Source organism: Cimex lectularius, unplaced genomic scaffold, assembly GCF_000648675.2.
Source record: "Cimex lectularius strain Harlan isolate CLEC.00 unplaced genomic scaffold, Clec_2.1 scaffold383, whole genome shotgun sequence".
NCBI classification, from domain to species: domain Eukaryota; kingdom Metazoa; phylum Arthropoda; class Insecta; order Hemiptera; family Cimicidae; genus Cimex; species Cimex lectularius.
Genome location: NW_019392903.1, coordinates 39,428 through 65,461, shown reverse-complemented (window position 1 = coordinate 65,461; position 26,034 = coordinate 39,428). Strand labels below are relative to the sequence as shown.

General features: G+C 35.6%; 2 protein-coding genes across 2 annotated transcripts; both read left to right on the top strand.

Moving 5' to 3' along the window:
* The first annotated feature begins 3,601 nt into the window (after window positions 1-3,601).
* LOC106673349 lies at window positions 3,602-6,282 on the top strand. Its single transcript, XM_014405438.2, has 3 exons — window positions 3,602-3,798; window positions 5,893-5,986; window positions 6,074-6,282. Exons 1-3 carry the CDS (start codon window positions 3,760-3,762, stop codon window positions 6,205-6,207), a joined length of 267 nt encoding a protein of 88 aa, XP_014260924.1. The 5' UTR covers window positions 3,602-3,759; the 3' UTR covers window positions 6,208-6,282.
* A 2,141-nt stretch (window positions 6,283-8,423) lies between these two features.
* LOC106673346 (alcohol dehydrogenase [NADP(+)]-like) lies at window positions 8,424-21,399 on the top strand. The gene is made up of 7 exons (XM_014405435.2): window positions 8,424-8,550; window positions 18,874-19,041; window positions 19,125-19,322; window positions 19,406-19,644; window positions 20,040-20,199; window positions 20,267-20,364; window positions 21,354-21,399. Exons 1-7 carry the CDS (start codon window positions 8,485-8,487, stop codon window positions 21,394-21,396), a joined length of 972 nt encoding a protein of 323 aa, XP_014260921.1. The 5' UTR covers window positions 8,424-8,484; the 3' UTR covers window positions 21,397-21,399.
* The last annotated feature ends 4,635 nt before the right edge of the window (window positions 21,400-26,034 follow it).

Sequence of the window (26,034 nt, the reverse complement as noted above, 5' to 3'; positions counted from 1 at the left end):
ATTATGAGTTAAGAAAAAAAATTGTTGAGAGTTGATATGCATTTTTCCAAGTTATTACTTAAATTGAACGTATATAAAACATAGTAAAAATAATGAAAAAGCGGAAATAGATCAACTGTAAAATTGAACATTATTAAAAAAAAAAAGTGAAGTGTTTTTGTTTCAACGTGGCCTGGCATTCTTTGTTTAAATGATTTTCCAAAGTGGCCAGTGCTGAGATACATTGATAAAACACTGACTGCAGAACATAACAAACTAGAGAAAATTCAAAGAAACTTTTTAGGCTCTAAGAAAGTAAACAATATATGCAAATTATATGAGGAATATAACAAAAAAAACTGCAAATTATAAATATGGGAAGTGGCTCCATTTCAATTAATAGCATGCTTTTTCTCTTCCTGTTACGAAAATATTTCATATTACCAAGGGTATCGAAATGCACAGAATTTTTTCAGTTTACCTAAGTGACCTGCTGAGGAGTTCGTATTATCAAGAAATTCAAATTATGAAGTTTCGAATTAATGAGAGTAGATTATATTTTTAGTTACTTATTCCTGAATATCGGTAAGCTTACAAATGTTGAGATGATAATGGATACAAGCGTTAAATGTTTCGTGGTTGGCCCATTTCAGCAAGCACGGTAAGAAGATTAGGAAACGCTTCCAAGAATGCTGATGCAAAATCCAGTCAACTCAGAAGAAATTCAAATGTATTTAGGTATGTGCTATTTATAATCGATCGAGTGATAAAGTACAATGCTCTTTCAGTAATCCAAACTGATCATTGCAAAGGTTGGCCCCACATTAATGTATTTCGATTGTAGCGGGTGTTAAAAAAATACATGTATATATAGAAGAAAAAAAAACAGTTTCAACATACACTTTATTGCACACATAAAACAATAACCATATATACTGTCAATTTTTCTTTAAAATATCAGTTTTTCTCTCATTTTTTAGCGTTAGGGATTACTGAACAAAAGAAATTCTCCAAATTTTGTGTAAGCATCTTGGATTTTTGTAAACTCTACCTCTCACTCACTTTTTTCTATCTCCCTCTTGCTTATTCATCACTCTTTCTCACTTACTGTGCCTATAGCCTTGTGGAACTCCAGAAGTTAATGGTCGAAAGGAAGAGCAAATCCCACCTGTTACTACACACTGTGATCGCTTAGTAATAAAGGATGATAAAAGTTTACTAGCAGAGGAGAAAGAGAAATGATGCCGAAGTTTCAGCAACAAGACCCCATGCAGAAAAGAACCAAAAGCAGTTCTAAGATCGTAATGGTAGTCTGATTACGTTCAAAACCAGTGGGAATAACTTCATTCAATCTAATCTCACAACTGTGTCCCCTTCGGAACCTGGATTGAAAGTCACACAGATGTTTGAATCAATATACATACTCTTGGCTGATTTTGCAAAATCTCAAAAACCTTATCAGACCAGACAGGATACTAATTGGTCTAAAGTGACTAACATCTACTGCTGTATTTTTATGCTTTTGAAGGGAGAGTTAGAAGGACATGTAAAGTGCCTGTTGAGTAGATTACAATCAGGATACACACAAGAATTTTGATTCAGGACCTCAGTTCTATTGAAGGAAGGGAATTGTCAAAGACATGCGCAGAAGTATGCTTTCTTACCACTGCGAATGGTCAGTTTAGCTCTGTTAGACAGAACTTTATATGATGAAAAATCACCCAAGATCTGCTCCTCTTATTGTAAGCAAGATCCCTAATTTTGAGCTGATTTAAAATAGTAGGAGATAACCAACATAGGGAGTTCTGTTTAATGATAAACATTTTAAAGGGAACTACAGAATATCATTGATAGTGTGAGCACAGTCAAGCTCCTCAGGAACTTACAAGGAAGACAAAGAAGTGGAATTTTTCCAGGGACATGCCATGAAAGTAAGGTTGGGGTTTATGTCGTTTGATGTTATATTTTAAGCCCAGTAACTTGTGTTTGGAAACTTAGGTATGCTAACTGTACATACTGACAAATGCAATCAGCTTTTTTTGGCAATAGTAAGGTCAATTCATGCTGGCATTGGGTTACTTATTGGTTATGTTGTGGTTGGTTCACTCTCGGGTTTGAGTCAATGGTGGGTATTGTTCTGCGAGTCTGTAAACTCATGCTGAAACTATATTGAGCCATTTTTGGGCCTGTCTTCACTCGCAGGTTTGGATGTTGGCTGGTTTGTCAAACCTGTTTGTCAAGCATGTTTGATCATGTGTGGGTTCATGTTTGAAGGTTTGAAGGCGTGTTTGGTGGTTTTCAGGCTCTGCTAGAAATCGTGCTGTCAAACATGAGGTTTGACAAGCAAGTTTGATCGAGTGGGCGAGCATCAAACTGTCAAACCTTCAAACCATCCAACCATCTTATCTTTCTCGACAACTACAACTGTTTCTTTGTATCTGTAGTTTGGTTGCTATGCACTTTCATAGTTCGGCTGATATGACTCATAATTTCTGTTTACATACTAGTTTTATTGATGGAACCCATCAACGTGTGGAACAAAACTTTTTTGAGTGAGTTTATTGAACAATACAAAACATTTCCTGAACTCTGGCTTGTGAAAAGTAAAGATTACAGTAACCGCGATAAGAAGAATGCTGCGCTCAACAACCTTCTCTCCAAGTTACACGAAATTGAACCCGGTGCTACTGTAGCTGATTTGAAACAAAAAATCAATTCATTGCGAACTTCTTGGAGAAGGGAACACAAGAAAGTCTTGAACTCCGCAAGATCTGGCGCAGGGGCCGAAGACATATATGAACCAAGTCTTTGGTATTACAAATCACTGGAGTTTATTAGCAAAAAGAAAGAGAGAGAAAAAGGAGTTGGAAAAAATAAGGAACAAAGTTCACATGATGAAGTTCTTCAAATCCTAGGGGAACAAATTAAAAAGCAGGCTGAGAATCCAAGCCTTTTGGACAGGTTTGATCACTTGGGTAGCTTGCCTGACTTCATGCCAAACTGAAACTTGAAGCATGTTGGACAGAAGTTTTTAACAAACAAGTTTGACCGTGTGGGTACAACGTCAAACTTCAAACATGTTTGACAAACCATGTTTGTCAAGCATGTTTGATCGTGTGTGGCGGCCTTAAGGTCATAGTGAGATTTTTCATGTGTTGGACAAGATTAAAAGATGTGTACTGTGTAGATTAAGGGAATTCATTATATCCCACCATGTACCACTTTGGTGTAAGTTAAATTACATAAATTTTTTTCCAATCCCTCTATTTCTTTACATTTAGTTTCCATGAAAGCGTCTTTTGATCTATATTTCTTTTCATCTTTTCCCTAAAAAAAAGTTTCCTTTTTATTTTCCGAGGTTGGGAATTTCTTTTAGCCATTTCTGATTTACTGTAGCGTCAGTGGAATCAGATGTCGGATTCTTCCTGAATTCTTTTCTCTGCGAGTTTTAGACGATTATTGACGACCAGCTGATTATTATTGACAAAATTATCAGACTTTAATATAAAGAAAGGTAAATTAATAATAATAAGTTGGGATTTTTTAAACGAAATGAATTTTGCCGCTCACCTATGACGGAATTTAAATGATTCGATGTTCGTTCACGACTGAATCGTTCACCTTATCACATTTCAGCCCTCGGTTACAGTTTCAGATTCAGTTGAGGTACTGAAAAACATTATTTAGACTTTGTACTTCACGGGTCACAGATACTTGGCTTGATTTGACAGTGACTTCGTCTTTCAGCTTAAATTCGCTTTTCTTGCAATAAAGAAAACGATGCTTGCAGTCAGTAGGTTGCGGCTTCTCACTCCTTCTGTAAGTAAACCAGAATTCTTATCGCTTTTTGTGGAGTATTTTTAGAAATTTTTGACCAATCACGATTGAATCCTGATGGACAAGATTATTTATATTAATTTATTTAGATGATAAACTTGTCTTTTCAATACAGAAGTATTGCCATTTTTAATTTTTTATTGACAATTGTAATTCAATAACGGAGAGAACAAAAATAAACTTTTTTTTTATCCTGGCGTTTCATCGTATGTATGTGTTTGAAAAGGGAATCTGAGAGGTGAGGATCAGAAGCCGAGGTCATTAGGGAAGACAGTGGTTTGTCTTTGAGGAGGGTACACGAGCCGGGAAACAGGCTTGACCCTTCTGCGGAAGTTCTTTAATGCCTGATTGCTCTATTTCCACTCTGGCTCGTGGAGGTGGCCGGGTCGAGCAAAGCAATAAATATATATGCACATAGACTAAAACATAGAATTATACGCTCAGGTATGTTAATATGTGCATATGACATCTGCATTCTGTCATACATGTTTGCTTCTTACTGGCCACCATTTCAGTCTCATAATCTCAGTTACATATTCGAGCATCGCTGTGTAGTTTCTTTTGCCTTTCTTCTCGCATAATGATGTGGATCACTGTCTGTTCTTTCCCACACTCTGCTAAATTGATGCTACGTAGCTTGTGAAGTTCCATTCTTGTAATAAACTGTGACATGCTGCGGGTGTTTCAGCTTCAGCCTTTGTGATATTGACGGCAGGATGTCATAGGTGTACCTATCTTTAGTACTGGTGTTCCACTGCATTGCCACTCACTCACTGCTCACCCTTCCATTTCCCTTATATTCGTGGATGGTATCTGCAGGGGCTCCTCTCTCTTTAGGAGCCAGATGGCCTTTGTTGTGCAAGGATCCAGGAGCAGATCATCTGTAATGCTTGTGTAGAGTTTTTTAGGCTCTTGGTACTTTCAGCAAGGTATTTCTCTGGGCCTGTAATAATGTTTGAGCTCACATTTTGTCAATGTGTGCTGAACAAATCGTAAATGATTATTGCTGAGGCTATTATTTTCTTTTGTCGGACCAAGACTCCCCAGACCACAACTGATGCCCTCAATGTGGTTTTTGAAACTGATATTGAGGTACCTTCCTCACAACCCCTTGGTACTTGAAATTGTCAGGGCATTGTAAAGTACTTTCTGGATGCGAAGTTGTATGTGATCTGCACTGTCAGGGTGATTCGAGATGAATGAGGCTCTGCCTATCTCGTCTGTACTGACTCCCTGAGTGCAGGTTTTGCTATCCTTGACAGATTTTTGTTGGACCTCTTGTTGTACTCTTGCTAGAGTATCAGCAGTGCCTCGGAAAAACAGTGGTAGTTGTTTGTACATGGACATGTTGGGCTGGAGGGAACAAACATGCAGACGAGGTGAAAGCTGGGTCATATTATCTCCAAACAGAACCTACGTAATCAGGCCCACTGATGCTGTATGAGTAGTGAAGAATGCAAAGAACACTGAATGCTGGATTGTCTAAGAGATGTCAAGAACATGACATGACGGACCACTGAGAGTCTGAAATGAAAGTAAGGGATCATGCTCACCCATTTGAGGATAGGTCATACCCGATTGATACAGCTTGATTGATTTTTGGGGCAAACCCTGCACAAGGGTCACACTTGTAGAGAATGGCTAGTGTGTCACTTGGTCGAGGGAAGTCAGGCCTGTCCGGTGTATGTATGATGCCCGATACAAAAACAGTTCTTGTTGGGTCCCCAGTGCTTCTTTTTAAGGGAAACAGGTGCCTTTCTGTTTATCCCATGGAATTTAAACTTCTTTTTTTTTTACCAACTCCTACCAAGTGACAGGTATACTTTTGACAGTCAATTTTGTGCTGTAACAAGGCTATGAGGCTATGTGATGATTGTGGATATCCATAGTAAATGAAAAATGTGAAATTTTCTACCTGAAATCAAACTTGAGCAATAAATAGGTTGACTAGGATTTTTGGCAATAAGTGATGATAGAGTCATAGAAGACTGTAGGGAAACAAGTTGAGCTTTGAATCTCAACAGTTCTACTTTAAAAGGAAAATTAAACATGCTAATTCAAATTCTTAAATTCCAGCTTACAAATTGTACGAGGAGCTTAACCAACCAGGTTGAAAAAACATCAAGTGTCCCCGGTTTGAGTGAAAACGTATTGAAGGTCCCTTCACAAGGTGAGTAGCAGTCTTCACTTTAAGAAAAAACAACCTAATTACATACAACCCATTTGAATGAAGAAATTAATTGAAATGTTGTTTTAGAGGTCGGCCCAGGAGCGACCAAGGATGGAGAATACAAGAATCCTGAATACTTCTGTTATAACAAGACGTCATATTTTGAAGCTGAAATTGAAATGCTGAAGTTTAGACTGCCACAACCTATAAGCAAGAAGTAGAAACCCATGTAAATAATTTATCGACTGTTGTAAATTAGCTAATAAAAATAAAATTATAAAGTGTTATTATATTTACTTGTTTGTACTTCATTGCATGGCAACTTTATTTCCACTAAAAATATTTGGATACACTGAATCGTTAAGCATTGTGAAATTTGAAATGAACTTTTAACTTAAAAGAAAAAATGTCTGAAATGTTAATAATTGAAAAACTTGGAAAAACTACTGATGTTGATTTAACTTTAACAACTATTAATGCTGATGGTTGCCGGTCTGTATGAACATATTTTAAATAGGCACTTTATCATTCTACTAGGTCTTTCTACTTTCAAGGGTTGAGATTTCACTTAGCTTTATGCCATCATCATTGACTTCTCCATATTGGCATTAAAAATAAACTTCAAATCTGCATATTTTCTCCACGTCATGGAAAAACATTGAATCATGGATATGACAGCCTAATCTTAACCCTACCTAACCTATGATGATGATGAAAAAGACTAGGAAGTGGGGGTTTAGTATTCCCAAGGACTTTAGCCATTGGGATTATTGTATTCCTTGTTCCTTTGTATAGTTCAATTGATCCGATTCTTCTTTTAAGAAATAGATCATTGTCTTTGCACAATTTCTTTTGACGTTCTTGTTACACTAGGCTATGTCATCATTGAGAGGTTTATATGAAGTTGAGTGACAGTTCTTCAATCCACAGATTTTTTGTTAAGAAACTTCACTATAACTTTTAACAAACCAACGACTTTTCGATTAAAAACTGCACAATAACTGTTAACAACCCATAGATTTTTCGTCCAAATACTTCACAAAAACTTTTTTGTAACAATTTTTATAGAAATTTCAATAACTCTTAACAACCAAGAGATTTTACCCCGAGAAACTTCATGATAACTTTTAACAACCCGAAGATTTTTCGTCGGGAAACTTCACAATATCTTAATAACCCAACAATTTTTCTATTGAAAACATAATAACTTTTAGTAACTCAGTTTTTTTGTCCAGAAACTTCTGAATAATTTTTAAAACCAAATTTTTTTATCGCAGGGAAACTTCACGATAACTTTTAACAACCTAAAGTTTTTTTCGTCGAGAAACTTCACAATAACTTTTAACAACCCAGAGATTTTACCCCGAGAAACATCAAAATAACTTTTAACAACCCAAAGATTTTCCATCGGGAAGCATCACAACTTAATAACCGAACAATTTTTCGATTGGAAAATTAACAATAACTTTTAACAACCAAGATATTTTACGTCGAGAAACTTGGCGATAACTATTAACTGTTAACAACCCATAGATATTTTTATCACAACACCACAATAACTTTTAAGTACCCAAAGATTTTTTCCTCGAGAAACTCGACGATAACTATTCAAAACTCAAAGTTTATTCGTCGAGAAATTTACAATAACTTTTAAGAAACCTAAGTGTTTTTCGTCGAGAAACTTCACAATAAATTTTAACAACTCAAATATTTTTTCGTCGCGAAACCACAAATACAATAACTGATATCAACCCATAAATATTTTTATCACGAAACTACAGTAACTTTTAAGAACCCGAAGTTTTTTTCGTGGTGAAACTTGTCGATAACTATTCACAACCCAAAGTTTATTCGTCGAGAAATTCACAATAACTTTTAGCACCCCAGAGATATTTCGTCGAGAAACTTCACAATCAATTTTAACAACCCAAAGATTTTTCGTCACGAAACCACAATAACTTATAACAACCCAGAGATTTTACGTCAGAAACTTCACCAATAACTTTTAACAACCTCCATATTTTTTCGTCACGAAACCACAAATACAATAACTGTTAACAACCCAGAGATTATTCTTCGAGAAACTTCATGATAACTGTTAACAACCCATAGATATTTTTATCACGAAAACGCAATAACTTTTAACAACCCAAAGATTTTTCGACACGAAACCACGACTAGTTTTAAGAACCAAAGTTTTGTATCGTTGGGAAACTTCACGATAACTTTTAACTTACAAAAGATTTTTCGTCGGGCTTCCAGGCTGAATGTTAGTGACAGCAAATTGTATTTATTGGCTATTGCGAGAAATGTCATCGGTTTGAATTCGACGTTTGGTTGAAATATTTATTGGTCCTCCGTGGTGTTCTTGAATGTGCTGGGGGGGATCGTTGTGCGTCGACGGGTGGGGGCTGACTGGAGACCTTGGCTACGCCGGCACGGACGCCCACTATCCACTCGACCCTACGATTCATCACAGATAACATTCTTCACAGAATATGAGCAAATACGCGAAGCTTAGATCTTCGGGCATGATGCCCACCGTCGGCTTTGGCACTTGGCAGGTAAATATTTCACCCAACTTTTTTCCTTGCTGTGTAACATCAACCGTCTATGGTTTTATGATGTGGATTTTTCAAAACTCACTTTTCCCACGCCTAATTTGCGGTTTTTCTTGGCTTCGACCAATTGACATTCAACAGAAAGCACCAATTCAAAATCTTTAAGTAGGGAAAAAGCAACCAAACCAAGCAAACAAGTCCCACCCGAATTCTTTTGGCCCGTAAATATTTAACGTTCAGGCCGTGACATTCTTTCCAATTTTGGTATATTGTTTATTGAAGCAATTGAAAGGGGATACGATCAACTGATAAAAAGGGAAGGCATGTTTAAACATTCCGCCTTGATTAATTCGCCAGTTGATGAACTCCCATAAAATAAATTCTATATGTAAATAATTACTTAATTAACTAATTATTATTAATTAAGTATACAACATAAAACATACATAAGCATACACGAGATTTAGTTCTAAGCGCGATAGCTAACGTCTTCTTATTGCAGGTTGCAGGTGCATAGTACGAAAAATCTTAGGTTGTAAAAGTTATTGTGTAGTTTTTCGACGAAAAGTCTCTGGGTTCTTAAAAGTTATTGTGGTTTTTGTTGATGAAAAAATCTTTGTATTCTTAAAAGTTATCGTGACGTTTCTCGACGAAAAATTGTTGGATTTGTTAAATGTGATTAAGAAGTTTCTCAACGAAAAATCTTTGGCCGTAAAAATTATTGTGAAGTTTTCGTTGAAAATCTATGGATTGTTAAAAGCTATCATGAAGGCTCTCGACGAAAACATTTTTGGGTCGTAAAAGTTATTGTGGAGTTTCTCGACGAAAAATAATTGGGTTGTTAAAACTTACAGTGAAGGTTTTAGACGAAAAATCTTTGGGTTGTTAAAAGTTATCGTGAAGTTTCTCGACGAAAAATAATTCTTGACGAAAAATAAACTTCACTTACTGTGAAGTTTTTAGACGAAAAATCTTTGGGTTGTTAAAAGTTATCGTGAAGTTTCTCAACGAAAAAACTGGATTTTAAAAAGTTATTGTGGAGTTTCTCGACGAAAAATCCATAGGTTGTTAAAAGTTATTGTGAAGTTTCTCAACGATTAAAAAAAACTTTGGGTTCTTAAAAGTTATCATGATGTTTCTCAAAAGTTCACCGCTTCGCTGAGGAACACCCAACATCAATCTACTGCATAGGATATGCTGTGTTTGTTTCTGGCTCCTCTGGACACGGTCGACACTGGTCATCTGTTAATAATCTCGTTTTTAAGTAGTATTTCATGGGAGTTTGTAACTCTACCGGTCAGAGCTCTTGTAAATTCCTTTCTATCGAGTAGCATTTCCTCGTTCTAAGCGTGTGCTTTTGCGTTTTGTGCCGTATGAGTCTATCTGTTATCTGATTTTGTTTTTATAGTTGACCCCTTGAGATGTTTGTTGTGCGGTCCTCTTGGTTAGGAGTTTACGACCCTCTGTGCCCGTTCCCGACAAGTTTTATAGTTTGCCCACTTTGCCCTTTTTTATCTCAAATTTTCCTCTATTGACGGAAATAGTTCTGTGGCCCTGGGTACGATTTCCGGCGTTGCCCTCGGAATTTTCTCCAACAACGCGCGTATACAAATTTGAAAATAGGGGGAATTGTAAAAGGTTCACAAGACAAATAGTTAGTTGAACGTGAAGGGAAAAAATTAAGCTTTGATCCATTTAATTGGGTTTTAGACGGATTTCTTTCACTTTTTGACGGGGGGCAAAGTTAACCATTAGGACCTTTCTCCATTCGCCTAATCGCATTTGACAAAGTCAGATTCAATATATTTTAGCCCACTTTTCCAGGGCAAATTTAGCAGTTGGACAATAACCCCGTTTATCCTATCTAATGAACGTTTTTCTTACGGCATAAAATAAAGTTTGGACTCTTAACAGGCAACTTAATCCGTTCCTTTGTGTTTGTTTAAAAGTCAAAGGAAGCGATAGTAACTTTTATACACACGGTTTCGTGACGCAAGTCATCCGGTACATCATTAACGATAATAACAGTAACGATTTCCATTTACAAAAAAAAAAAAAAAAAAAAAAAAATTAATTGATTCTATGTGATGTTTTGCAATATTTTAAACTTTGATGTCCGGTAGAAAAGACTTCAGTTCAAAACTGATTGTATAACGACTAGATCATAATAAAATTATGCGTTAAATTTTATTGAAAATTTACTCCTTTCGGGCCAAGTATTAATAGGTAATAAGTCGTCAATAAACCTTCGTGTTTGTAGGCCGTTGCCGCGAGAACGAACTGAAAACAGTCCAAATTAGGAAGACCTAGTTTCATTTTTTTGTTCAATGGATAATAAAACCGATAATTGATTATTATAGTCAAAACGTTATCTGTATTCTGATTTTGTGCGGTTGTTTTATTCAACCTTTCATGAGCTTCGACACAAGTTCAGGAAGTGTTTTGAATCAGCGTAAGAATTCAGCTTAGAATATCAGGAAAAAGGCTAAAACGCCTACAACGAATGATTCAAATTGATTTTGAAGTCAGCTTTCGTAAGATGTCCCACAAAGCTGAGATGAATCAGACCGAGGGAGGATCAGTGCTCACTTCCTACGGGCCCTCCCAGACGTCCGGACTTAGGTGCAGAAGTGCTCCAAGGAGCATACCATACACGTGCCTCAAGAAAGACAGTTAGTTGTACGGCTACCAGTTATAAAATCTTCAACCACCCCAGAGACAGGGATGACTCTCGTTCTGACTGGAGGGTATCGTCCAGCTGCTAAGGCGAAAATTGTTTTCAAATCTCTCGGCTGTGATCGGATGTTCCTACCAGTTGAATTGTATCAGACTGAGGGAGGATAAGTCCTCATTTCTTATAGGCTCTCTCAGGACTCCTGATGCCTAGTATGAAGTCGGAATTTTTCAAATCACCTTTTTCCAATTAATAATCCTCTCGACAAATACACTTAGAAACATGTCTGCTATCTTTGGATATAAGTTGATAACTGACTCACATGGGACCAACACACACGAGAGAAAGAAAGAGAGAGAGAGAGAGAGAGAGAGAGAGAGAGAGAGAGAGAGAGAGAGAGAATAAGTGAGTGAGTGAATGAAAGAAAGAGAAAATTAGTGAGTAAGTGAACGAGTGCGTACAAGAATGAGCGAGAGAGAGAGAGAGAGAGAGAGAGAGAGAGAGTGAGAGAGAGAGAGAAGAATAGACAGAGTTAAGTGAGTGAATGAGAGAGAGAGAGAGAGAGAGAGAGTAAGTGAGTGAGTGAATGAAAGAAAAAGAAAGTGAGTGAGAAAGTGAACGAGTGTGTACAAGAAAGAGAGAAAAAGTGAGTGAGTGAATGAGAGAGGAGAGTACGTGAGTGAGTGAATGAAAGAAAACGAAAGTGAACGAGCATGTACAAGAATGAGAGAGAGAGAGAGAGAGAGAGAGAGAATGAGTGAGTAAATGAAAGAAAGATAAAGAAAATGGGAAGTTGATGGGTAGGAGATAAATTATCTTTCCACAATAAGCGTTTCGTTCTAATATAGACCATCTTCAGTGACTAAATAACAAAAGTTGTACAAATATATACTAATTGTATACAGGTAATTACATAATTAAATTTGATGTAAGCTAATAATAAAGAAGAAAGAGTGTGTGAGAGGCCGAGTGAGAGAGAGAGAGAGAGAGAGAGAAAGTGAGAGGAACTGCTTGATGTTTTTGTTATTTAGCGAGTAAAAAATTCTTCCACTATATTGTTATTCAAAATTATTAATTAGTCAATTACTAAAATATTACATAAACATACGATGGTGTTTGTTAGCAGATAGACGAGAATACCCATCCTTTTACGAATGAGGAAGTTGTGTTAGAAGGTCATTTAAATAAAATTAAAAACATTTCAATGATTCTCAGTGATTTATGCCTTTCATTGGAGCCAATAATAAGCGTTTTTCTCCTGCAGCGTTAATTATTTAAGCTTTAATTATTTTTATTTCTGGACAATAGTTTGTTCAAGGAAGTGCCAAAACCCGAAAAAATACTTGAATGTTTGAAAATTTTAAATAAGTAGTGAAACACTTTAGAACTAAGTTAACATACAAGAATAGTTGGCGCATGTTTGGCAGGGAGGAAGACGGGAAATGATGATTTTTACCCTGTTTTGCCTCGATTCCATGGGTGAAAAACTTGTACTTTTTGGTTGGCGGGCCGTCAAACGGCCCGGCGTCGCCGAATTTGCATTTTATTGTCTTACCTTGAAATGAGACAAAGGTTGAAACACTTGGGAGAGCCTTAAAAACTTCCCACAACCGACGGCGGTTTCTGATGACTGAGTTTGACGAGATGGGCTCCACTTGTCCGGCTCAAACATTCCTTCTACAAAACGGATTATTAAAAAATAAATACAATATGAACAAACAGACGGCGATTCCATTTTTTCCGTAACATAGATAAAATTACAAAAAAAAATTCATAAAAATTCAATATTTTTCCAATGAACGTTTTATTTGCTGTTCTATCCGCCGGTCACTCAGTATTTTATCATCATCGCTGCCTCTCAAGTGGCAAAAAGTCGACTCGATGATCGAATATAAGTTTAATAGTTCCCAGCATCATTTTTCTTCGTTGCATCTTCCTCTTTGTTCACTCATTTTTTCTGGAGTAGGTATATTATACTTAACACAAGGAAAATGTAGTCTGATCTAATCTAACATGTCATTTTTAAATAGTGAAGGAAGGTGAGAGATTCACCGAACAAAAGAAATTTCCAAAAATTCTTATAGTCTAAGCTCTACGCTGGTCTTTTCTTTCGTGTGGCTTCCCTTTCATTCGCTCATTCAGTCTCGCTCACTGGCTTACTCTGAGAGAGGAAGGGAGGGAGAGAGAGAGAGGGAGAGAGAGAGAGGGAGAGAGAGAGAGAGAGAGAGAGAGAGATTTTTTGATTGATTGATGGTTTTTTTGAATCACGCAAAGTTAGAAGTGTTGGGCCTTTCTTACATTTAACGGGAGCTATACAGTTTACATAAGGCATTTATTATGGTTTAGACTCCTTTGGTCTTTACAAAATTTAATAAATTGTGGTGAGAGAATGAGGTAGCAAGTGAGTGAATCAGGGAGGGAGAGATAGTACGTGAGTTAGAGGGTGAGTGAGTGATTGAGTGACAGAGTAAGGGAGTGAAAGAGATAGTATGTGAGAGAGAGAGAGAGAGAGAGAGAGAGAGAGAGAGAGAGTGAATAAGAAAGAGAGAGAGTGAGTGGGAGAATAAGTGAGTGAAAGAGCGAGTGAGTAAGTGTAAGAGAGAGAGAGTGTGTAAGTGAATGCTTGAGTGACAGAGTAAGGGAGTGAAAGAGATAGTATGTGAGAGAGAGAGAGAGAGGGGAGAGGGAGAGAGAGAGAGAGAGTGAATAAGAAAGAGAGAGAGAGTGAATGGGAGAGTAAGTGAGTGAAAGAGCGAGTGAGTAAGTGTAAGAGAGAGAGAGTGTGTAAGTGAATGATTGAGTGAGGGGGAGGTGGTGGGAGGGGAGGGGAGGGGAGAGGGAGAGAGAGAGAGAGAGAGAGTGAATAAGAAAAAGAGAGAGTAAGTGAGTGAAAGAGCGAGTGAGTAAGTCTAAGAGAGAGAGAGAGAGTGTGTAAGTAAGTGAATGCTTGAGTGAGGAGATGGAGGGAGGGAGGGAGCATGTGAGTGAGATAGTCTGACGGAGCCAGGTCTTACATGTCTATACTTTGAATCTCTAGTAGAGATCTCATTCCTCTTTTTTGAAGCGATCAGTTGTTCCAAATATAGACAGATCGACCTTCTGGAGTCTAGAAGCTCATTCAAACGCGAAAAAAACTCTGCCAAGTGAGTGGGCATAATCACTTCCTCACATTTTGTGCATGCGCATGCCGATATAATCAGATTGGTATAAAATTCATAGAGGACCATCTACAAACTAACCCTCACAATCTCTGAAAATTTCATAAAAATTCGTCTCATGGTTTCGGTGTTTTGCCGGTTACAAAGAATTGGGCCACAGACGGGCGCGGAACCAGATTTGTTCAGATAGCTCTGAAACGCAAAATGCGAGTGGAAATTTTAATTTTGGAGGACAAACATTTTTTCGACTTCCCGCTTGGATTCGGTAGTTCGGAAGCAAAAACTAAAAATCGTGTTTTTCCGATAGACTCAGGGCTGACTCGACTATCAGCTGGGAAATTCGTATTCTTTCATAGGTGGCTAATTCTTGTGATAAATCGTCAATCAGTTTGACTTTGAATGGACGGGTTGTTTTTGGCCGAAGTATCTGTGGCCCCTCCGCACTGTGCTCTCCTCCTCTTCAAATTCTTGAGACCGACGTTGAGCACGGCTACTTTATTTATTTTATTTTTAATTTTTAAGATAACTAGTTTAACCCAAAACAGTTATACAACTTAGCTAAGAAAGTATAATAAATTGTTTAGACGTTCCAGCCCATCATCTATCCTCTACCCGCTTTTGAATTTTTCATTCAGAGGTGTTAAGAAAAAATTAATTGTTTAAAAAATATGACATGACACAAGAGAATATAAAATATATGAAAAAAGAACAAAGATTTGATTGAACAAAAGGACCTGTAATGAATCGCTATGGTATTTTCTTTTTGGACGTCGTCTTTCAAGGGTTGGAGTTCATTATTGGCGGTATCTCTCGCTGTAGGTAGTCCGATGTCTTCAACTAATGGTATGTTGAAGTCATTGTGTAAAATACGTTACATGGAACATCTGTTATTCTTTATTAATTTAATTACCATTAATTATCGGGGACGCGGTAGCCGAGTGGTTCACGATACCCTTCCCCCGAAACGAATAACATATTGTCTGGCATTGGCTAATATGCATAGTACATAAAGCCATTAAAAATTTTTTTTTAAAAATTGGTAATTGTGAAGTGATAGAATAAGTGAGAATGAGAGAAAGAATGAATGAGTGAGAGGGAGAGAGTAAGTGAGTGAGAGAGACAGAGTGAGTGAATGAAAGAAAAAGAAAGTGAGTGAGTCAATCAATAAGTGAGCTAGTGAGTGAGAGAAAGAATGAATATCGTTTTATTTAAAAGTCTCGCAAATTTAGGTCGTGAACGACCTCTCTTACAGTTAAAGAGAAAATACGATAATTATTATTTGATATTACTGCATATTACACACAACTACTACTACTAAAGAGAGAGAGTGTTTGACTAAGAGAAAGAATGAGAGAAAGAGTGAGTGAGTGAGTGTTTGACTAAGAGAAAGAATGAGAGAAAGAGTGAGTGAGTGAGTGAGAGAGAGGGGGGGGAGAGAGTGTTTGACTAAGAGAAAGAATGAGAGAAAGAGTGAGTGAGTGTGTGAGAGAGAGAGTGAGAGGGAGAGAGTGTTTGACTGAGAGAAAGAATGAGAAAAAGAGTGAGTGAGTGAGTGAGAGGGAGAGAGAGTGTTTGACTGAGAGAAAGAATGAGAAAAAGAGTGAGTGAGTGAGTGAATGAGTGAGTGAGAGAGAGAGAGAGAGTGAGAGAGTGTTTGACTAAGAGGAAGAATGAGAGAAAGAGTGAGTAAGTGAGTGAGTGAGTGAGGGTTTGACTAAGAGAAGGAATGAGAGAAAGAGTGAGTGAGTGTGAGAGAGAATGAGAGAGAGTGTTTGACTGAGAGAAAGAGTGAGTGAGTGAGTGAGAGAGAGGGAGAGAGAGTCATTCGCAAGGCCCAGGCCAGCTTATTATACGAGTTTTCGAGGATTTCTTTTGTTCAGTGAATCCCTCACCACCCTTCACGACTAAAAAATGACATATTAGATCAGTCAATATTTTCCTTGTGTTAACCTACTGCTTAAGAGTGAGAGAAAAAGGGGAAGAAGGAACGAAGAAAATGTTAAATAAATTTTAAAAAAAGAAGATTTTTTATGTATTTATGTATTCTAATAGGCTTAACGTTTTGTGTATGCAATAAAATTAAAATATTGTTAAATACATTATATTTGGTAATCTGATTGACCAAATAACATCTTTCAATTAATTAATCTTTATGTAACGTATTGGTTGAAATGAAAAAGCTAGTGTCATGAGCGGGATTCGAACCCATGACCTTCGGCTCAATACGCTGCTGCTCTACCATTTGAGCTAAAGATGGGTTGTTGGTGACTTCGATCCACTCGGACACCAACAACCCATCTCAACCTACATTATACTATTGTGTTGAATTTTTTTTGTACATATGTCTTTTTTTACACCCTCTGTAATCCGAGAAAGCACTGTACATCAGAGGTTTGCCTGAGTGAACCACTTTTGAAGATTTGGAGTTGGATGAGGTACTGTCGTCCAATTCGACACCAGATACATTCACTCAAAATATAGCTATTTTCAACGTTATCCTTCAACATTCTTTAACAGCTGTTTATACTAAATGCATGTCATTAAATCAAGTATAATTAGATAAATCAAAAGATGAGTTTTTTTTACCATTAACGCACCAAGGGTTAACAAAGGATTCCATAGCCTTTCATTTAAAGCCCGTAACAATGCTTAATTGTAGTGAAAGCTATTAAAGAAACTTGATTTAGTAAGCTGTCAACACCATAGCCTAACAAAAATAGAGAAAAGGTATTCACAGACCACATATCAGATAATTAAGTTTTTATCATAATCTCGGGATGAGCATTAGGCTTTTTGTAAAAATATATCTTATCTCTAAACTAATAGCAAATCTTATAATTAATTTATGTATAAGAGTGAAGGTTTTTGTCACCAGTTTTTAATTAAAACTTACTTTTAAGCTAGTCTACAAAAAGAACTACAATTGCGCATTTTCACAAAAGGAGTAGTTCAATACGTTTTTTTATGTGTAGTTATGAACATTATTGAAAAGTTGTGAGTTTCAGGGTAATGAATACTCCTCCGACTACCCACTTGCCGAGTGCTATGATGGCGTGATTATCCTTAACAGAGGCGTATGTCACGACAGCGCACAAAACATACAAGCACACTCCGGTTTATAATATATATTCCTCTTCTCTCACTCTCTCTTTTTATCTATCTCACACTCTCCCTCATTGACACCTTCTCTCACGCTCACACACTCGCTCGCTCAGTCACTCTCATTATTTTATTTTTCTCTCTCACATTCTCCTTCATTCACACTCTCATTCACTCACTTGCTCTCTATTTTCTTGTTCTCTCTGACACTCTCCCTCATTTACATACACACTCTCTCTCTCTCACTCATTCTCTTTCTTTTCTTTCTCTTTCACACTTCCCCATTCACACCCACACACACACACACACACACTCTCTCTCTCTCTCTCTCTTTTTCTTATGTTCTTGTTGAAGATCTTCAATTTGCTGTCAAAAATAAACCCACAATGCCAAAATTATTGTAGTCAGAGAAGCAAAAATAAGATTAAGATGAGATGTAATTTGTAATTATTACAAAAATTAGATTACAAGTTAAAATGAGAAACGAATAAATGGAGCAATCAATTAGTCATGAAATTAAAAATAAATAAATAACAAATATGAACAATGCTATCCCTATACAATTCAACAGTTGCAATTATACTATTATTATTAATGCACAATTGTTTGACATTGTAAGAAAAGAAGAAATGAGAAGTTTAATTTTTAATTTTACTGAGTAAAAGCCATATCTTGGAGAATAAAGATTAAAACTACAAATTGAAATAACAAAATAGACAGACACGACTTTGGCCAATTCAGACTCTGTCTCTAACCCAGATTCTGACTAATATTTCCATTGACCTCTAGTTCTGACTCCATCACAACTGACACTGACACTAACCCAGCCGCAAAAATGTTCATGAAAGGACCATCATAGAAACTATTAGCAGACCTGATAAATCTAGGATGTGTTAGGACTAGAATAATAGTTGGACTGCTGATTGAACACTGCAGACTCCGGAGGCATATGCATAGACTCTTAGTGGCAGAAACAAACTTGTGCATCTGCAGTATGCAATATCTATTGTCAGGAAGAAAAAGGGACAGATTATTTATGTAGGGCTAAGATAATCCTGGTAGAGGAAGCCTTAGCCTTGAAAAAACTTAGAGATTTGGTGATGGATCTGATAAAAGCCTTAAGCTTGATGGGAACACTAGACAACAATGAAGATACACAATAGACCAATAATGATCAGAATGTGCAGATCTTAAAAAGACCAACTCCTCCAATCTCTATTCTAATATAGGGTTAGCGTTAAGGATAGGCTAGGTTATACATACATGAATCAATGTTGTTTGTTGAAGAGTAGTCAACCATGGTTTTTCAAAATTACACCAAGAGTATGTGTATATATAAATATTTTAAGGTGACAGTAAATGACACTGTTTTCAAATTCTTTATATTAATTTCAGACCAAAGGTGATGAATTAAAGCAAGCTCTAAATGCAGCATTAGAAGCTGGATATCGCCATTTTGATACGGCTACTGCTTATGAAAATGAAGAGGAAATCGGTGAAGTTTTGAATGAATGGATGTCCTCTGGGAGAGTAAAACGTGAGGAACTTTTCATTGTAACAAAGGTATCTCAAAATTTTCCAAAACCCATCTTCTTATAAAAATTTGAATTATAAACTTTGCTATAATTTTTGAAAATTATTTTCAGTTGCCACCCTTTGGCATGCGACCAAGCGGAGTGCACAGATTTTTAAATGAGTCATTGCGTAAATTGCAGCTCGACTATTTAGACCTTTACTACATGCACTGCCCTTTTGGATTCCGTGAAGGTGATGAGATGTATCCACATGCTGATGATGGCAGTATTGTATTGGATATGAATACAGATCATGTGGCTATTTGGAAGGTTCGTCGTTGGAAGGAACCAGTTTTTAATGAATTTTCAATATCATATCACTTAAATCGTTTGTACTTTTCTGCCATTTGTAGACTATGGAAGAATATGTTAAAAAAGGAGTTCTCAAAGCAATTGGTGTTTCCAACTTCAATGCTCGCCAGCTTCAAAGAGTGTACGAAAACGCTGAAATAAAGCCGAGCACGCTTCAAGTCGAATTGCATTTGTACAATCAGCAGAAAGAACTGGTCGACCTTTGCCAAGAAAAAGGAATGTCCGTAACAGCTTATAGTCCATTGGGCTCAAAGGGTTCAAACTTTTTGAAAGATAGAAAGTAAGTATGAAGTAAGTTTTGAGTAATAAATAAAGTGGAGTACTTGATATTCCTTCATCACCCTTTATATAATTAACCTAACTGAGGCAATATCCTGTCATCATACTCACACATTCATGCTAACAAATACATTCAGTCTCAACACATGCTAGGGGCATAAAACTATTAGTACTGTATAGAATAAAACAACCCTTTTTCCTCCAAGAATCTAAACAGGGGACCCAAATTTGCTGTGCTCAATACCATTATTATGGTATTCGTACATGCCCTATACATGGAGCCAAGGAATTAAATGGGACACATCACATTTTTCTCTACACGCCGGGCACATACATAGATAAAAATAATCTGTTGTAATTAAAATTAAGACATTTTATTGTTTTCTTTTTTTATAGGTCAGATCTGCCGCCGATGTCAAGCCATCCGGTTGTATTGCAAATAGCTGAAACTCTAGGAAAATCGACATCGCAAGTTTTATTGAGATATATAGTACAAAAAGGGATTACAGTTATACCAAAGAGTACTACACCGAGCCATATTCAGGAAAATATCCAGGTAAGTGCGCAAAAATCATTTACTGATATTCAAATTTATTTTGATTTGAGTAATGTTTTCCCCCCAGATATATGACATGGAACTCACAGATGACATGATGTCCCAGTTAGCAGAATTAGATCAGGGAGAAGCAGGAAGGCTGCTCCGCTTTGACTTTTTCAAAGGGTATTGTCCTTAAATTTTATTTTATAATAATTTTTTTCTCTTATCCGAATGATTCCAATGCTTAAAAAAAACCTTCCATCATCCTACCACCCAATTAATATGTTGCTTATAATGAGCAAAATTCTAGAAATTCTCTCCATCCTTCATTCCTACATCCTTATCTCCACCAGTTTGAGTTCAGATACTCTCATTCCACTGTTGAGCAGTGTCATGGCATTGTAGACATCATCGCTAATACTCTTGACAAAAGCAGTGCTCCAGTGTTCTTCTAGATGTGAAGCAAGCCTTCGGTTGGTACTCATGGCTGCTATGGAAGCCTAAGGGAGTACTGATCCTAAAATCTTACCATAATTGACAGATTCAAGTCATCAGGGGCCCCTCTCTATCCGCCGGCCCAGATGCAGTGGTCTCAAGGATTCCATCCTCTACACAGTATACATCATAGATATTCTTACCTTTACTGAAACGATCCTCATCACCTATGCAGATGATACTACCATTTGTACATACAGATCCTGTCATCTCAACAGAACCATGCCACATCCCTTGAGAAGTGGTTCAAGCAGTGGAAGATGCAATTAACATACAAAAATGAGATCATGTCACTTTCACCCTACAAAGAATAACCACGGCTCTCTCTACTACAATCCTTTCCCACCAGCTGATGTGGTCCACTATCTTGGGCTATCCACTAGCAAACAACTTTTGTGTACTAACACACACAACTCAAAAGACAAGAGCTAAACAGACTACAAAACAAATGAATCATTTTGATGACCCTACTATTTGGGCAGACGGCATCGAATTTTGGGGTTCAACAAAGCATTCTAACCTACAACGTATCTTATCCCTACAATCCAAAATCCTTATTACAATTCTTGTTTGGGATGATAAGCTCTCAGGTAAACGTTTTAAACGGGTTTACATCCTAGCATTGAACTTTAATATTTTTTATCCTAGATATGATAAGTGATAACTTTTTTTTTCAGTGTGAAAACCCACCCAGAGTATCCGTTTCCTACAAACGAGTGATTTTAAAAGAAAAGCCTCTTGATGCTTTGAATGTTTACACGATAATTTTATCTGGATATAACTCATATATTAAAGGATTTTTTTTTCTTATTGTAAAAGCACACATTTTTAATTTTGTGAATCATAAAATAAAAAAATGCAAAAAACACATTTGTCACTTTTCTGATTTATTTGTCCTACTTTTTATGTAATGATGTTGAATAGACCATTTTACAATGGATAAAAGAAGATAAGAGGTGTAAATAAAAATTAATCAAGAAAGGAAAAAGTCATACTTACCAGATGGCACATAGGTCACACCAGACACCTAACAGACTGCAAAGAAAGAAATACAATATTCTGAATGAGCTATATGTCGCCTTGGGGCACAGCAGCAGGTGCAGATCGCTGATCAAATATCTCAGGGCGATAAATATTTTTAATTGTATACAGGATCTTTGTACTTTATGTATATACGCCTTATTTATTGAAATGAATGTGATTATTAGCATGAATGAAAGGCCTTATCTCCAATTACTCCGAGGAATATTGAGTACTCTGGTAGAGTGAATGAATATGTGAATGTAATTTATTAACATAATTGAAAGGGTTTATCCCTAATTAAATATCCCTGAATTGCTTTACATTATTTTTTTGGCTAGATCATTTTAGTGTAATTTTGCATTATCAGGGAGTGGCATGGGTGGAAATAAGTTATGAATGGCCAAGATGAGTCGGTTAAGCTAGGAATGGTACAAGTTTGAGAAAGGAAGGGTAAGGCTAGGAATGGTTAAGTTAAGGATGAATTGGGTTAGGTTAGGAATGGTCAAGTTAGGGGTGAGTTGTGTTAGGTCAGGAATGATTAAATTAGGGACGAGTTAGGTTATGTTAAGAATGGTTAAATTAGGGACAAGTTGTGCTAGGTTCGGTAAGAATGGTTATGTTAGGAGTGAGCTGAGTTAGAAATGGTTAAGTTAGGGGCGAGTTGTGTTAGGTCAGGAATGATTAAATTAGGGACGAGTTAGGTTATGTTAAGAATGGTTAAATTAGGGACAAGTTGTGTTAGGTTCGGTAAGAATGGTTATGTTAGGAGTGAGCTGAGTTAGAAATGGTTAAGTTAGGGGCGAGTTGTATTAGGTCAGGAATGATTAAATTAGGGACGAGTTAGGTTATGTTAAGAATGGTTAAATTAGGGACAAGTTGTGTTAGGTTAGGTAAGAATGGTTATGTTAGGAGTGAGCTGAGTTAGGAATGGTTAAGTTAGGGGTGAGTTGTGTTATGTCAGGAATGATTAAATTAGGGGCGAGTTAGGTTATGTTAAGAATGGTTAAAATAGAGACAAGTTGTGTTAGGTTAGGTATGAATGGTTATGCTAGGAGTGAGCTGAGTTAGGAATGGTTAAGTTAGCAAAGAGTAGGGTTAGGCGAAAACTGGTTAGGGATAGGCTACATTCCATAATTCTATGTTTGCCTAAAGGAGAGAAAAGCTTGGAATGCAAGCTTTTTTAAGATAATCCACGAGTAATCTAAATCATTTCTCCATCCACAACAAGGAAAGGAAGGTTTGTTAAAAGAACAAATTATTACAAATTCTACTCAATGTAAGAAAACGTGACCATTTGATTATTCAAGTTATATATTTTAAATAAGTACAAAATTAAACATTATTTTAAAACATTTTATGTTTAACAGAAAAATCCTCTGTTTAATTTGAGTTTATAATCTAAGCATTCAATGACATTATAAATTAAAAAAAAACTGCAAACTACGCAAACCAACTAATAAAAGATGAGGAACAAACAGAAAAAAATACTGATATATATAAGCATTTTATAATAGAGTTTTTGTTTGTTACAAAAGATAAAAATCACAAAGTCTTATGTCATGTTTATAAGCAAAACCATCAATTTACCAACATCACAGGGTAATTGAAATAATTAAAACATAAATTAGATATGATTAGAAACAAGAAAGATTAAAAAAATCAATATAAATTTAAAAACCATGTTTTCTGTATGTTTTGATCTTTAAAACATAAAATATGTTTAAATATTGGACAGTCTTAACACCATAAAGTGCCTTTTACAAATTTTGAGTCACTTCTACCAATCCAGTTGTTTACTTTTTTTGGTAATACATTTTCAAAATATATTTGAATACTCATGTTTTATTATATCACAGTCAAATTATTTTGAAAGGGTTATAAACATTTTTTTAAACAAAATATTTTTTTTAAACTGAAATGCCCACAATGTCTAAAGGGTTATTGTGCTAGATTACGTTTCCTAGTATATTACAAAGTGTATAAAAAATTACGACGCTTTCTAGAGTAATTGGTCCTCCTCTAAATTTTATATAGAAAAAAAAAGTTTATTGCACATTTATACATTCGACGACACTGAATTTAGAAGTGTCTGAAGTGAATGTTTTTGACCATGGAAATAGTTTGACACCAAGAATATATATTTATCATACTGACATGACAATTTCTGTACAATATTTATCATTTAAAGACATTAATTATTTGTGTCATGTTACATGTATAATTTATAGAGTACAACGGACAACTTTGGAAGACATAGTTTAGTTTTAAAAAAAATACACATGCTTTAAAAAATCTATATTAACCACTAATTATTATTCAACAATAAATTAAGGTACTATACAAAACTTGTTCAATATTCAATGAATCACAGAAGGTTATGTCATTTTTATAACTTACACAAATATATTCCAAGCAGTGATTTTTCCCAATTTGGTTTATAATTATTTTATAAACAGATATAAATTTAAAAACTAAAAAATGTTACATTTGGTATTAAAACAATAAAATTTACAGTGTGCAGCAATGCCTCATATCCAACATTTTACGAAGGATACGTTTTGTTTCTATTTAAAAAGAGACACACAGCACACAACAACGTTTTCTCAGTCACACACAGCCTAAAGATAGGATAAAAGCACTTAGTTTGATTAACTAAACGATAAGAGATTTAAAATTGGATCATAACAGATACAGTATATTCTTCGATATGTTTCATGTGATTCATTAAAGCATTTATTATCCGCTTAAAGAATATTTTCTAACAAGGCACTGAATGAGCTGGTCAGTTTTCCTATTTGACATGAGACAAGTTTATACTTTCAAAAGGGGGGCAAGAATTTTGACTATCGAACAAATGACAATCAGGAGAGTCAGCATTACTCCTTTCTTAAAGAGTGGTACTGAGAGCGCGATATTGCACCCTACTCTTTTCATGTTTATTCAAGTTCAAAGATTCAGTGTGCTGTTTTTTTTTTACAAGTTTTTATTTTTATCACTAGCAATAGTCGGAAATTTAGAAGGTTTACCATTTTAAGCAACACACTGGTTCTTTGAACTTCAGTCTAAAAGCGTACTAGAGCGTGATGTCACACTCTCAGTACCTCACTGGTTCAAGAGCGGATATCACGCTCACCGTCATGAAACGGTTAAGTGGCAAATAGTGTATATTCAATGTTCAACAACACAATTCGTTATAATAAATTTGCTTTTATAAAACGAAGTAGTTCATTACTGAATTCACAAAAATTCACACAAACAACACCTGTAATAGAATGAACTTTTTGACAGAACAGTAAATAAATATCTGTTAAACTTCACTACCAAGTGAAAATAATTACCAGTCTTAGAATAAATTAATTTTATTAGTAAGGAACATATTCATAATGTGTTGTACCAGGCTTTTTTAAAATTTGTTTTAATAATATATATTTAATTATATATAAGATTTATGATAATGTTTGTATATATTTCAGGTTTATATATATTGAGGTTAGGAATGGTTAAGTTAGGGAGGGATTGGGTTAGGGATGTTTGATAGGTTAATATGTTGTATCAGACTTTTTTTAAATGTTTCAATAATATTTTTATACCAATTAATTGGAATAATTAATACTGTTATCAATAATCTAACATTGAAATAGTTAAGATTTCAATAATAATTAGCTTTTAAATAGATTTATTTTATTTTATTGGGGGTGATATTTGGTATCAATAAAGTTAGGGACGGGTTGGATTAGGTTAGGAATGGTTCCATTGGGACGGGTTAGGTTAGGTGGGGGAGGGATATATCAACTCTTCATTCAATAAAGCCGGCATAAGAGTAGAAATAGCAAAGCAAACTATCATTGAATTCCTTTCTAATATGATGAAAGATCCAAAGTAAATAGCAAAAAAATATAAGAACTGTATTTGGCAGTTAATATACCTCATTTTAGTCAAAATTTGCATACAAATACATTATGTATTTAGTTAAAGCTACTATAAAAACAAAAACTTTTTTTTAAAATAACATGGAAATTTTTTAGACTAATTTGTCTTTTTTATTTTTTGGTTTTAGTTAAAAAAATCTTTTTTTTTTTGTAAAGTAAATTCATTACTTATTGAAACATTTATAAGGGCGTTTTGAGGATTTACACACATCATCAGATCTTTTTAAAACCTAGACGTTCTTCCATTTTGGCCATGTGGCTTTTAAACATCTTTTAAAAGAAACTATATAATGAAAAATTTAATAATTTTTAAAAAGAGCTGATGAAGGATTTAAATTACAAAAATGTCCAAATAGATGTTTAAATAAGTAATGAATTTACTTTTTTTAAACCACAAGGCATTGTT